Source organism: Podarcis vaucheri (genome assembly GCF_965113315.1).
Source record: "Podarcis vaucheri genome assembly, chromosome: 1".
NCBI classification, from domain to species: Eukaryota; Metazoa; Chordata; class Lepidosauria; order Squamata; family Lacertidae; genus Podarcis; species Podarcis vaucheri.
In genome coordinates this window covers 135384648-135399524 of record NC_138759.1, presented here as the reverse complement: position 1 = coordinate 135399524, position 14877 = coordinate 135384648, and the positions used below count along the sequence as shown (strand labels likewise).

The window sequence follows — 14877 nt, the reverse complement described above, 5'->3', positions numbered from 1 at the left end:
ACAACTGAATACAACAGAAGAAATATTAATTCTATTTTTCTCTGACCTTAAAATCTCCAACCCCCCTGAAAGAGCTAGATCTTTTTCTTTACATGCTGCCTGTCACCCAAATGAGAGTAAATGTCATATTTTTCCTTCCTATGGTTCAGATCTTGACTGTTGGCATCTTTACTTCAAGAAAGGGCTCATCCATAGTTCCACTTGTTTCTTGCCTAAAAAGCACTGATCTGAGCAGTTTCCCGCTTGCCCCACGCTTTCAAAGCATGGGTCTGAGTTTGACCTGCTGCTTCCCCCAGGGAAAACTGCTTTTTGCCACTGAATCAGAACAAATAGTTGTTTCCAAATTTCTTTTCATTTCCATGTTTCCAAATTTCTTTTCATTTCCTCTTGAAGCTTCCTGAGAGCTGTTCTGCCTGGGGCAGGGGGCTGCCAGAGGGCTGTCTTTCTGGGGTCCCTGGCAGGATGGATAATGACTTGGAAGCGGAGGAAAACCCATCCTGAAGAAACCACGCAGCAGCCTCTATGGACAACTAGATCCAGAAACACATTCCTTTCTGAATTATCTTCGGAATAAAATGATTTACAACTTAAGTGAGTTTCTTTGTCTGCCACTGAGAGCTTTTATTAGGTGAGTCAGCTACTTTTTACCACTTAGAAAGGAGGAAGCCGCTGAGTGAAGAATGAAGGCAAAAGGCTTGATTTATGCTCTGAGATAACAAAAGTTTAAACGAACAAAGGAGTTTCTGTGCTATGTTGAAGTGCATTATTTTATTATTAAGCGGAATTATTATTATTATTATATTATGACAAAAATGTGCATAAGAATATAAAATCTACTTTGCCAGTTGATACTTCCTCCATGGGAATGATTTTTTTTTTCTTATTAAATGAGCTAAGCTTGCTGGTACTGCTGTCAAAACAAGGTATCTAGAGGAGCTGTGCTGCTGCTGAAGTTTCTACAGGAACAGTTATAATAAACATTTTATTATTTATACTCCACCCCGCATAAAGAGACAGATGTGCTAACATTATTAAAAAGCAAAGCAGAAAACAGAGGGGGTGGGATTAAAACAGACCCAACACAGCATGTTGGGTACCAGGAAAAGGGCAGCAGAGGAAAGAGAGGCATCTTTAGATACCCAGAAGATGGTGGTAGAACAAACAATATCTCTTGAATTAGAGATTAATTAAATTAAAAATGATTTGGGCACTTTGGATTATGGAATAGACAAAATATGGGAAAACTAGAAGGAACAGTTAATAAAATAAAAGAATCTTATACGCAAACATCTGGAGAAATGAGGCAAATAAATGAAACAAAGCAATTAAGGGTAGATCTACACACAGGCAAAAAATGCTATAATTAAGTCAGAAATCATATTGTCATAACAAAAAAACCTATTGAAAATCACGTATAAAATTTTCCTGCTCTCTGACGCCATCTGGTGTTGCATGTTTATAATGCATTCAAATAATTGTTTCTTTGCTAATATAAAGGTAAAGGGACCCCTGACCATTAGATCCAGTTGTGGCCAACTCTGGGGTTGCGGCGCTCACCTCGCTTTATTGGCCGAGGGAGCCGCTGAGTCCTAAATCATGTTTCATTTTTCCTATTATCTTCCATTCACTGTGTGAAGTAGCAGCAGAAGTTCCATACCCAGCCTCATTGACAGCGCCTTCAGTGCAAAAATAATTTCACTAAATCTCAGTAAATCTGTATTTGATATGGAAGAGTTGTGCTCCGTATAGTTCTACTCTTTTGAATTAAAACAATCCTAGATGCTAATTTTGTTAGTAAAAGGTAAAGGTAAAGGTACCCCTGCCCATACAGGCCAGTCTTGCCAGACTCTAGGGTTGTGCGCTCATCTCACTCAAGAGGCCGGGGGCCAGCGCTGTCTGGAGACACTTCCGGGTCACGTGGCCAGCGTGACGAAGCTGCATCTGGCGAGCCAGCGCAGCACACGGAAACGCCGTTTACCTTCCCACCAGTAAGCGGTCCCTATTTATCTACTTACACCCGGAGGTGCTTTCGAACTGCTAGGTTGGCAGGCGCTGGGACCGAGCAGCGGGAGCGCACCCCGCCGCGGGGATTCGAACCGCGACCTTTCGATCGGCAAGCCCTAGGCGCTGAGGCTTTTACCCACAGCGCCACCCGCGTCCCTAATTTTGTTAGTACCAGGAGACAAATGGATTAATCAGAAATGTACGCACCTATTCGAGCATGTTTGGTAATCGTTTTGAGAGCTCTCAGCAGGTCTCCTCCTAGCTTCTTCACATTTTCCAGATCATCGTTCATAGAGTATGAGAGGTCCATCAAATAGTAAAGATCTATAGGGTAGTCCTCCCCACGGCGGAATGTCACATTAAAAACAGCAGGTAGATCTGTTAGCAAAAGGGAAAAGAATGAGCTTACACCTTTACACCGACCGTTGAGGCCTGTGGATAGTTGGGAGTTTCAGCAAGGAGGTTTGGAGGGAGTGATTGTGGTGGAGTTTGGCGTCTGGTAAGTACTGTTAGTTTTGGGGGTTTTTTACTGTTTTTTCAAGAGTTTGCAAAGGTTTTGAGGGTGTTTGCAGGCTTTTCCAATGGTGCTGATTGCACTTAAATGCATGGTGTGATTGCACTTAAATGTGGTGTGATTGCACTTAAATGCATGGTGTGATTGCACTTAAATGCATGGTGGCTTGGAACACAGCCCCTGCATAAATGGGGAGTTGCCTGTAGTGTTGGGTAAACTCTCCAAGGTATAGCATAATGGGGTGCAATGTTCCACAGGAAACGTAGTACTTTCAGTGGCTTTTGTAACTGAAAGAGCCCCTGAAAAAACTACCCCTCTCACCCTGTTACTCAGGATGACAGATTTTGGGGGGAGGGTGTCCCCTCTGCTGTCTCTCCTTCCTTCACTCCTGCATTCTGTCTATTCACCAAGGTGAAATGCGATATTGAGGGCTGGCAGGTGGGGAAGGGGATTTCCTCTGAACACTCATATTCTGAGGCAGAGTTTGGGAGACACACTTCCCATTTTGAGTTGGGTCTTTGGAACCACCTAGGGCTCATTTCCAAGTCAGGCTCAGATAATCTCTCACAACATCCATACTTAGAAGTGAACAAGGTGTGGCAAACGCTCGTTATTTGATGTTTATTTCTGCATACTGTTTTTTGTTCTTATCTTTTAAATGATATTTATTCAGAATTTAAAATTACAGAGAAAAAGAAAAAGAAAGACAAAAAGAGAGATTAAACAATACAAGTCAATAAGAAGAAGAAAAAACAAAACACACAATACATCAAAACCAAAAACAAAAATAAACAAAATTTTTAAAAAACAAATTCAATATTCCCAAATCTTTATCTTTCGTTAACTTGTTTCATCGACCTCCTCACACCTCCCTTTTTTGTATTCTAGTTGTTAATTATCTCAGCAAATCCTTTCCATCTTTCACTATATTCTGTCATTAAATTACCTTAATTTATTTTAACCTTATCTTACCATAAAAAGCCCTAAAGCTTAAAACTTAAAACTTATTTATACATAATTCCTTTTAACCTTTCTACTAAAGCCAAATAGTTTCATTCCAACATTTTTTCTAACACTCATTAATTTTACAATAATTCTATAAATGAATTTTTAAAGTTTCTTCCAATCTTCATCCATCGTCTCTTCTTCCTGGTCTCGGGTTTTGTCAGTCCTTTCTATCCCTTCCATCTAGTCCATTAACCTGGTGACCTTCTATCCGAGGCTCTTAAGTCTTTTCCATGTCCCTTCTGCAGGTCTTCTTCATGTTTATACCTGCACTTTACTTTGTCTTCTGCTTTGTCTTATTCTTAATTTCCTTCCTTTCTCACTGAGGGGTAGATCTCGGGGAGACTCCAACTTGACAATATATTTATCCCTTCTCGACAGGTCAGCCCATTCTCCATAGTCAGCACTGAAATCCAAAAGATATTTGAAGGCATGTTTCAAAGTCCCTCCAAGGTTAAGGGCCCCCACAACTCCAAACTCCCCCTGGCCCAAAACCAGATCCCAAAAGTCAAAACATCCCTGCATAGGGGGATCTATCCAACTTCCCATCTCCAAACCAAACAGTACTCCATCTCTCCAAATCTGACTTTGTCCAGGTTCAGTCGTCAGAAACAACAACTTAAGTTCCTGCAAGTCCGCGGCTCTCTCCATTTCTATTACTTGAGGTTCAGCAACAACCTCCTCCTTTATCTTCTGCACAACTTGCCCTGTCAAAGCACATTCCTGGATTGGTTCCTGAGTGGTTTCTATGTAGGTATTCACTGTTTGTCCAAAATTGTTAACTGCAACAGTCATCAAATCCATCTTCTCATGTAGCTGTTCCAGTAAAGCGCTTGTCTTGCAAAAAGCAAGCACTAAAGCTTCTTCTGGGCACATTCTTGTTCAAGGTCAATGTCTGGTTCTCACGATCTTTAATCTCTACAGCTGTAGAATTCCCCAGATCGACTCCAGCAACAGTTTCACAAGCTCCCTCTAGAGGAAAGAATTTCTGTTTGTATCCGTCTTTTTAAGTGCAGATCCAGCAACAAAATTCCTTTCGTTTTTCAGATACTTTGTTCCTTTTAAATGCAAAAGGGAACATTGGAATCAATATGTTTCTCTTTTTTAACTATCTGTCAAAAAACATTTTATTCACAGTCAATGAACTTCCCCAAAACGTCTGTCTCTGACACCCCGTTCCCAGGTTCAAGACGGTGGAAATTTATCTTTCTTTACTCTCTGTTCTGCAGGTTTAAACAGTCTAAGATTTCCCCCCTCTTCTCCTGCTTCCAAGGGGGGTTTGGTAGTTTTAACTGATGGAAATTTAGTCCTTTACAAACGACTTTCCAGACTTTAGCTTGCAATGTCTTTGCTTCAATCTATTTACAAGAGCGGAAGGCGGACTTCCTGTTTAGACCTTCCCGCTTCAGTGCCAAATTAAGAAGTTTCATAGTCCAATTTTCCGTTCTACTCACGGGTAGTTGTTTAAAATCCAATTGTCCACAGGAAAAATTCAGCGCTCTCCGGCAACAGCAATGCGGCTTCACTCCGTGAAAAGAGCAGTCGATTCGAAGCACCGCGCCACTCACCCCACGTCGCTCCAGATCCCCGAAACCGGGTTTCCCCATGAGTAGGGGAGGCGCAAAAGGTGCCAGCCGAATCCCACATCCACAGGCTTCTCCAGCCTATGGTTTTTGGTGGGTCTCCGCCTCGTCGTGGCGGTCCAGACCCTAATTCCCACGAAGCGGATTCCTCCCGATCAGAGGAAATCCGCCATTTCCAGAGGCGCCAACCCGGAAGTCCCTGTTTTTTGTTCTTTCAAGCTTTAATAAATATTCAAATATGAGAGAAAAAAACAGAAAAAGAAGTGAACAAGGTGCATGTGTATAACAACACAGGTGACATATATTTCTCTGGATGTTCAGCATCTACATCTTTCCTCTGCTTATTTGTTTCAGGCACTTTATAACTAGTTCTTCAGCCAAGGGCTCCCAAAGAGGCATTATAGAATTTAAACAATCAAATCCAACACTCTTAAAACCAGGCCTAATGTACTTCCCCACCTTCCCAGAATTCGAGAACTATTTATATACCTGTACAAAGGAAGTCACACCTGTTCTTTGCCCTGTCACTATAATCATCCCATTCATCCACTTTATATTTCTTTGTCTAATAATTACTCAGAGTAGTACCTTGTCTTAGCTGCAGGTGCACATTCTCAGGCTGGATTTGCTTGATCTGACTTGGTGGTGGACCTGGCTGGGCAAAGCTTTCTGGAAAAATTATGTCATCCCCACATCCCCTCTGCCGGAGTTGTTCCCTGGTGTCACAGCGACTGGAATCTTGTTCTCCTACTTTTGTGAAATCCTGTATTTTATAAAAAGCAAAAAGAATAAATGGTCAGTATGTTTCAGAAATAAGTCTGATACATTTTGGACAACAGAGGAAGAACAATAGCTCCAAAAACGTGCTTTGCCTGCAGAACTTCCAATGTCCAGTGTCTCTAGTTAAAAGGATATCTAGCTACAGGGCTGAGAATACCTTTGCTTGAGGTGGTGGGCATTTATAACTAGTTCTTCAGCCAAAGGCTCCCAAACAGCCTGTCTACAGACAGTCAGAACAGAATTCAGGAGCTTAAAATATTACTCTTCTAAAGGATTGTACTGGAAAGGCATTCATGGGACTTCCATATGGCAGTCTGTTGTGGAATTGGTCCAACATTGCTCATGCTTACAAGTTTTTTGTCATAGTATTCATGTATGATGTTATTGAAATACTAGTCTGTACTAGTCTGTACTTTTCAACCATATTTCCCCTTGCCATGGAAGTCAATAAGGGGACTTTCGGGGAGGAAAGATGGCGGACTGGACTTTTATTGTCAACATACAGTGGTACCTCCGTTTACAAACTTAATTCATTCCGGAAGCCCGTTCTTACACCAAAAGCCTTCTTAAACTGAGGTGTACTTTCCCCAATGAGGTCTCCCGCTGCCGGTGCCCTTCCACCGGTCGGCTTCTGTTCGTCTTCCGGGGCAAAGTTTGCTAGCCAGAACACCCACTTCCGGTTTTGCATAATATCTGCTCTTGTGCACTACTTTTGGGTGTTCCCAGGTATGGAAATACATGCCTGCCTGGCCAGATAGGAGGAGGATGGATGGGAGAGGGACAAAATGAAGAAGAATCCCCAGAGCACAAGCTGCATCCATTCGTGTCGACAGCAAGTGCTTGAAGAGCAACTAATGCCCATAATGGAGGAGACTAACAGGGCCATCATCAAAATAAAAAAAATTCCTTCCAGTAGCACCTTAAAGACCAACTAAGTTAATTCTTGGTATGAGCTTTCGTGTGCATGCACACTTCTTCAGATACACTTCTGTGTATCTGAAGAAGTGTGCATGCACACGAAAGCTCATACCAAGAACTAACTTAGTTGGTCTTTAAGGTGCTACTGGAAGGAATTTTTTTTATTTTGACTATGGCAGACCAACACGGCTACCTATCTACTACTAGGGCCATCATGCGCAGCTAAGAACCAGACCTGAGGGACCTGTGTGTGATATCAAGCCTCCATTTTGAAATAGACTCAGGAAACAAACTCCCTTCTCAGATTTGACCCATGACCTGTGGCTAAAAGATCAAAGTGATAGGAACCACGAATTGTGAAGTTACCTACAATCAATGCCGCTTCTCATTATTTGCTTTCAATTTTTATTTGAACATTATTAATTTAACCCACCTAATCTGCAAGTTTCAAGCACGGATCTAAGAGACCTAAGTTTTATTGTGTTAGTTTTGAATCTGGGTTTAAGTTTATTGTGCCATTAAGTTTATTGTGGTTTTGTGTGGTTTTATTATTTTTATTTTTGTTGCACCATGTTGAGAGAAATCCTAACTGGCTGCTGCTGGCTTCCACCCTCCTCATAGCAAAGTCAATGCTGTCCAGTCAATCTCTTGGGCCACATTTTGGCATTGCACAGGGCGCCACTGAAATTGGAGACCTATGAATCTGCCCCCGAAGAGGGAAAGGGGTGCCATGAAGCTGGAGATCTAGAAGAGCAGAGCATTCACCATTGTGAAAACAGCAGATTCTGTTTGTTATTTTTAGGACAGTGACGGTGGGCCTGCCCAAAAAGCAAAACTTGAAATGGGCATCCACTATCCAAAACAAAATAAATAATAATAATAATAAATTTTATTTACCGTATTTTTCGCACCATAGGACGCACCGGACAATAGGACGCACTTTGTTTTAGAGGGGGGAGAACAAGGGGAAAAAAATCTCCCCCTCTCTGCCCAGCGCCCCTTCAGTGAAGCGGCAGGAGGCGCTGCACAGAGAGGGGGAGAACTTTCCCCCTCTTGTTTTCCTGCTCTAAAACAAGGTGTCGTTTAAGGTGCGTTCAGGCGGCTACCTTGGAAGCCTGGAGAGCGAGAGGGCTCGGTGTGCACTGGCCCCTCGCGCTCTCCAGGCTTCAGGTTTCTTTCGACCTGCTCTTTGGGGCTGGCGGGGGGAAGCCCACCACCAGCCCCAAAGAGCAGGTCAGGGAGCAGCGGAAAGGCGCAGCAGACAGGCTCCTGCCATAGCCACGCATCACCTCTCCAGCCAGGAGAGGGTCGCAGGGTGCTTCTTTAGCCCCGCAAGCGCTCTCCCGGCTGGAGAGGTGACGCACGGCTATGGCAGGAGCCTCTAAAGCTGCGCATCACCTCTCCAGCCAGGACAGGGTCGCAGGGTGCTTCTTTAGCCCCGCAAGCGCTCTCCCGGCTGGAGAGGTGACGCACGGCTATGGCAGGAGCCTCTAAAGCTGCGCATCACCTCTCCAGCCAGGACAGGGTCGCGGGGTGCTTCTTTAGCCCCGCGCGCGCTCTCCCGGCTGGAGAGGTGACATGGGGCTGTAGAGGCTCTTGCCATGGCCGCGCTTCGGCTCCCCAGCCGGGAGAGCACGCGCGGGGCTAAAGCAGCCTCCTGCGACCCTCTCCCAGCTGGAGAGGTGACACGCAGCTACGGAAGGAGCCTCTATAGCCGCGCGTCACCTCCCCAGCCGGGAGAGCGCGCGGGGGGCTAAAGCAGCCTCCCGCGACCCTCTCCCAGCTGGAGAGGTGACACGCAGCTATGGCAGGAGCCTCTATAGCCGCGCGTCACCTCTCCAGCCGGGAGAGCGCGCGCGGGGCTAAAGCAGCCTCCCGCGACCCTCTCCCAGCTGGAGAGGTGACACGCAGCTATGGCAGGAGCCTCTATAGCCGCGCGTCACCTCCCCAGCCGGGAGAGCGCGCGGGGGGCTAAAGCAGCCTCCCGCGACCCTCTCCCAGCTGGAGAGGTGACACGCAGCTATGGCAGGAGCCTCTATAGCAGCGCGTCACCTCCCCAGCCGGGAGAGCGCGCGGGGGGCTAAAGCAGCCTCCCGCGACCCTCTCCCAGCTGGAGAGGTGACGCGCAGCTACGGCAGGAGCCTCTATAGCCGCGCGTCACCTCCCCAGCCAGGAGAGGGTCGCGGGGTGCTTCTTTAGCCCCGCGTGCGCTCTCCCGGCTGGAGAGGTGACGTGGGGCTGTAGAGGCTCCTGCCATAGCTGCGCTTCACCTCTCCAGCCGGGAGAGGGTCGCGGGGCTACGGCGTTTTCGCTCCATAGGACGCACACACATTTCCCCTTCATTTTTGAAGGGGAAAAAGTGCGTCCTATAGAGCGAAAAATACGGTATATCCCGCCCTCCCCAGCCAAAGCTGGGCTCAGGGCGGCTAACAACAAGCAAAATAGTTAAACATTCTAAAACATTCATTATAAAATTAATTAAATCAAATTAAAATCAAATTAATGGCAACCATCAAGCAAAATTTTGTGCAGATTGCCAGAGGAGGGGGTCAGGCTGCGCCCTGACAAAAGGCCTGGTGGAACAGCTCTGTCTTGCAGGCCCTGCGGAAGGATGTCAGTTTCATTATCTTTATACCAAAAGGTATCATACAGAGTGAAAAGGTTCAGAGGAAAAAGTATTTGACGGAACATAATAATACAGTGGTACCTCGGGTTAAGTACTTAATTCATTCCGGAGGTCTGTTCTTAAACTGAAACTGTTCTTAACCTGAAGCACCACTTTAGCTAATGGGGCCTCCTGCTGCTGCTGCTGCCGTGCCGCCGGAGCACGATTTCTGTTCTCATCCTGATGTACCCGAGGTACCACTGTATGCATGAAAAACAAGAGATGGAAAACTTACCCGCTTCTTACACCAGGCACATCCTGGGCCAGACTGGATGCAGTCCTGACAGGTTTTCACATTGTACTTGGTGCACTCAAGAGACAGCGCTTAGGAAGAGCAGGGCAGGTGGAATGAACATGAGGAAAAACTACGCATAATATGAAGCTAAAACTTTACCGCAAATTGAGTACATGGCTAACTATGTAGAAGGTCGATATATGAATATGCCAATGCAATATTAAAACAGAGACAAAAACAATCTCAAGACTCTACTTCAATATTAATTGTTGAGAAGGGGCTGCATCATCTGGCACTTAAGTTGCAAACCTTATCAACAGCCTGGATTCAGAAGGACACGCAGGGCTTGTCCACACTTTGCTTGTCCCACACCTACAAAGCTTGCACCCAAGAGCTTTACTGCTTGTCCTGTGCTTTCTAGGCCTGAGTGGGTTTGCCTTTGCCTCACTGCTTTCCCCAGGAAAACCTGCTCTTTACTGCTGAATTGGAGCAAACAGTGGTTGGCATCCGTCTCTCTTGAGTGCACCTCCAGGGGTGAAGTCAAACCACTGCATTAGCAGCACTGAGGTGACCCCCCCCCCGGGCACAAGCCTGGGCAGGGTGGATGGAGGTGCTGGGCTGCCCAGACGACTCCTGTGGAAAGGATGATGGCCAACTGACTGTCTCCATCAGCCGCTGGCTGGCCAAGACAGTTGTGTGGCGTTCTGGTTGATGTTTGCTCCAGTTCATCTGTAAAGAGCAGGCTTATCTGGGGGAAAGCGAAGGGACAAGCAGATGAGTCCTCCCTGTGTGGAATATGCCTGTTGGACAGGGTTTCACAGTTATTTTATTACTAAGATTACTTATATCATGCATCTTCAACCACACAGGCCCACAAAGTTGAGGTGAATATGATACAATATAATATAATATTAAAATAACCCATAAAAAGTTTTACCTCAACAAGAGATATAAAAAGAAGCAGCATACCTCATCCCCCAGCAAAATCACAAACAGGTTAAGAGCGAGGCAACACAGCAAAGCTTGTGGGGGTGTGTGTGGGGGTGTGAGAGAGAGAGAGAGAGAGAGAGGTATATATAATATATCTATCCCCCCCCCCCCCGGCAAAGATGCAGAGTGCTGAAATCCCAGGACAAGGAATCCCACGGTCTGGGCACAGCTATTAAAAATGCCCAGACATGCACCCCCAGTTTCCAGGCTTCACAGTGTAGCCAGGAGTACAAAATATCTCAGCAAGTGAGGGTGTTGAAGGGATCCTTCTGATATCGAGGCTCCAAGCTATAAGCAGCTATCGGTTGACAGCAGCACCTTGAGCCGGGCATGACAACAAGCATCTTGCTGCTGCTTCCTGTAGTAACTCCAGTCTCCAGACGCCCTTCAAGGACAGGCTTACATTCTGCCGCTGTTAGGAAGAATGGTGTCCCGTCCACCTTGTTTTTCACAAACTCTTTGGGCTGCAGTTTGTTGCAGATTGGGGCAGATGAATTAACTGTACATTCTCTTACAAACCATTTGTGTGCCTGATCCATTATGGGGTCTTCAGGCAAACAGTCCTGAAGGTTGCTGCTTCAGTTTCATAGCTATCAGCACCGCAGACCCAAAGCCTGAGTGTCCTGCACCTTTTCACTTGCACAGACACATATTAAAGTAACCAGTAGTTATTTTAATATGTTTTGATTGCATTGCCCCCTCTCAATGGCCCATGTTTTAGCAATATGGTGTAGTAGATGGCACCCATCGGTAAAATTAGCATGTGATCCTGTAGCTCAGATAAGGGCCTCTTGCACAGGAAAACACCACCGACTTGGAATACCGATCAACAAGATTTCCCACTGAAGATAGGATAATGGGCCCAATCCAACAGAAAGCTGAGCCTACTTAAGCCCACTTAGTTCAAGGCCCTTACAGGCTTGGCTCTACAAGGAGACGGTGGTCATTACACCACTACAAATGCAGATAATGCTGATCTAGCACTACTTCCACCTAATAGCGGCAGGTACCTGATGTCAGAATCAGCAGTCCAGCGCCAGACAGCAGAAGGAATCGCTCGGGAAGCATCTCCTGTGAAATTGAAATAATATACCATGAAATGACTACACTAAAAGACTATAAGGTGACTTTGTTTGTTTGTTGACTTTATATTCTGCCTTTCCTCCTGAAAGAGCCCAGGGCAGCAAACCTATCCTACAGTCTTTTTTAATTAAAAAAAAAAAACACTAATCAAAAATACTGTAGTAAAAACAATCTAAATATAATTACAGTTTAAAACATCTTAAAGCATTTACAGTTAAAAACATTATTCCCTCCAATAATCTCAGGCTTTCCATCCAGCAAATGCGGGAGTAAACAAGTTAACAAGGATGGCAAAAGTTGCACCTGGGGGTGGGGATTCCACATATGGGGAGCCACCACTGAAAAGGCCCCGGTGGCAGCACAACTACCCAGACCTCACCTGTTGATCCTATGGACCAAGACGGTTGGTACTTGGTTGGTATGGAGTTGTAGAGTCAAAGAACTTACGAAGGATGCACACAATTTGTGAAGCTCAGTTACAGATGTGATATTTTGGGGTAGGATAGGAAATTTGGGGAGAAAGCAGAAGTATATGCAGCATTTGCTTACAAGTGCACCGACTAACTTAAAATGAAATTTAATTCTGGTATCTCACAACATCGCAGCAAATCATCCTTAAATATCTGCACTGCCTGCCTCACTCCCCCAGGGCCAACTGACACCAACTGCCCTGTGGGAAAAAGGTATTGCTATGGCAATACTGCAATCATTGATTAACTGACGTGTAAGGAAAATTTTGTTTTGCTATGAAATAATAATAATAATAATAATAATAATAATAATAATAATAATAAGGCAGTTTTATGACAATGAGCACATATCCTGCATTCATCCTGCTTTGCATGCAGGGTTCTCACATGTCTACCCATTAGTCATTTATTCGTCCCACACTTTCAACACAACTCCCTGTCACTTTTCAAACCACAAAAGATGCTTTAATCCACTTTCAGTGCAGAAAATTAAAGTTCCGTTGTACTTCTGAATCCCTCTGACAAAGCAGTGAGTCTGGAGTCATTTACACTTTGGGAAGCAGCTAGCGCAGTGGTTAAAAGAGTGAGCTATGTGAGTCAGGCTCAAATCTCCCCTTATCTCTCTGGCTCAGCCCCACCCATCCGCCATGTGGGCAAGTCTACTTGCCTACTTCACAGAGGTACTTGTAAAGGAGTGTGAAATGTCAGCCTTTGCAGAGATGAGTATCAAAGAAGAGGCAGGCAGTCTCTGTCATGTGCCTTTTCCACCTCAGTCACAGCACATATAGGAGGATCCTTTTCAGCCCAGCAGCCTGCAGATGAACACGACTATTTCCAAAGGCAAAGTTAGAGAAAATTGTGTGATTTTAAGGGTCTGGTCAGCTATCTCCTTTTGCTTTTTTAAATAGTGATTACAATCTTGTAAATAGTAGCATAAATTCCACTCTTCTGGAACATATAGCTGTGTTCCCTCTCTACTGTGCCACTTTTTCAAGAAAATCTAATTTGCTTGCATTTACTCAAACAGCAGTTTGAGGCAATGGCATTCTTCTACCCACCTGCAAAGGGAGTCTATAAATCAATTGGGCTTGTTATGCATTAAGTGGCTGAATCAGTGACATCACTGATGTTAACTCACTCCTTCCATGTTTGCATACATTCTTTGGTATTTTTCAAAGGTTTATTCATTTTTAGTTATTTTCAGCCCCACTGACCACATTTAAAAAGTGTTGAATATGAACAAAGCTACCACCTTCCCTGCAGCAATGTCCCACCATTACACATTTTATTGAGGGCTGCCATATTTTGAAAAGCAAAAAAGAAGACGCTATGACGGCTCTCATTTTAAATACCCCTACTATAGGCCATAGAAGCTGTGATATATTGCTGAGAGGGGCAGGAGAAGAGAAGAGGAAAGCAAGTCTTCAACCACTAGTTATGCCTGTGTCTTATCCAGAAAGTATAGCCAGAGACATTTTGACAAGTTTTAAAAATCCACCTAGATAGCAATTTTACCCCTGAAAAAGAGGACATGTCCTGGAAAAAGAGGACACATGGCAACCCTAGCCCTGGCACATACCTCAGGACCACATGAGTATTCTTTTTAAAAACAGGCAAATATATTCCTGCCTCACCCACCTTCATCCTTGCACCAGGGTGCCTCGTCTCCCCTACACCCCTCCAGAATGCAATGATGCATCTCTTGCTATTGCTCTGCAAGGAGGCTAGCAGAAGAATAGCACTGAAATAAAAGATACTTCCACTGCTTTTTATGTCTTTCTGTAAAAACCCTAATTGGGCATTCTAGATGCCTCTCAAAGCCGTAGTCTAGCAAAGTGCATTACTGTACTGATATTTCGACACCCCCCCAAGCAACAAAAGGCATTGTTTCCACAAACATAAGCATATTTCTGGCTAGCTGTGTAGCTACAGATCTATGTCACAAAAGTGCGGAAAACTTTTAAGTTCTCCATAATTCTTTTTCAGGCAAGGTGTTACACAAGAGGCAGGAGTGGGTGGAGGGGGAGGAAAAATAAAAACCGAAAAAGTTCAGAAATTAGGCTGTCATAGACAGTTCTAAAATGTAGGGCTAAGTAAGTTCTTCCCAAGTACTGCGGAGCTATCATGTTACATGTTTAGGACTCCAGGATGTAGAAGCAATGAGTAATTAAAATATGTTTTGTAAGATCTGTCCCAAATATTAAACCAAAGGTGTGGAAGCTGCAGCCCTCCACATATTGTTAAAATCCAACTTCTGTTATCTTTCACAACTGATCATTCTGGCTGGGCTGATGGGAGTTGGAGTCCGACAACACACATTCCCCATCTCTGTCTACAAGCTTCCTGGAGTAGGCAGGGGGCAGGAGTAAAGAAAAACTTTAATTTAGAAGAGCAAGGTATAAAAAGCACAGCTAGGTAGCTGCGTTGGTCCAGAAGAGGGGGAAACCCCTCCAACCTCGCCCATGCTTTGTGTAACATCTTGCCTGATGACAAGTTATGGAAAAGTCAGGTGCAGTTTCCAAAATGGGGCCCCTCCCTCCCCAACAAACCAATGAAATAGAGGGCCACAAATTAAGTCTTGTGGTTGCTTACAACTTTATTATTGAAGAAGCTCTCATTGACTACAAAAA

The 14877-nt window shown here is 44.8% G+C and overlaps 1 protein-coding gene across 3 annotated transcripts in view; it reads right to left on the bottom strand.

Moving 5' to 3' along the window:
- Positions 1–14877, bottom strand: part of ITGB2 (integrin subunit beta 2) — a 42637-nt gene that overhangs the window by 14167 nt on the left and 13593 nt on the right. For all 3 annotated transcript variants that reach the window (XM_082237667.1, XM_082237666.1, XM_082237668.1), the window contains 4 exons: positions 11705–11765; positions 9705–9793; positions 5695–5869; positions 2212–2382 (listed from right to left, as the gene is read on the bottom strand). In XM_082237667.1, the coding sequence (XP_082093793.1) occupies positions 2212–2382; positions 5695–5869; positions 9705–9793; positions 11705–11762 (493 nt within the window). In that variant the 5' untranslated portion in view covers positions 11763–11765. The remainder of the gene's footprint in view (positions 1–2211; positions 2383–5694; positions 5870–9704; positions 9794–11704; positions 11766–14877) is intronic.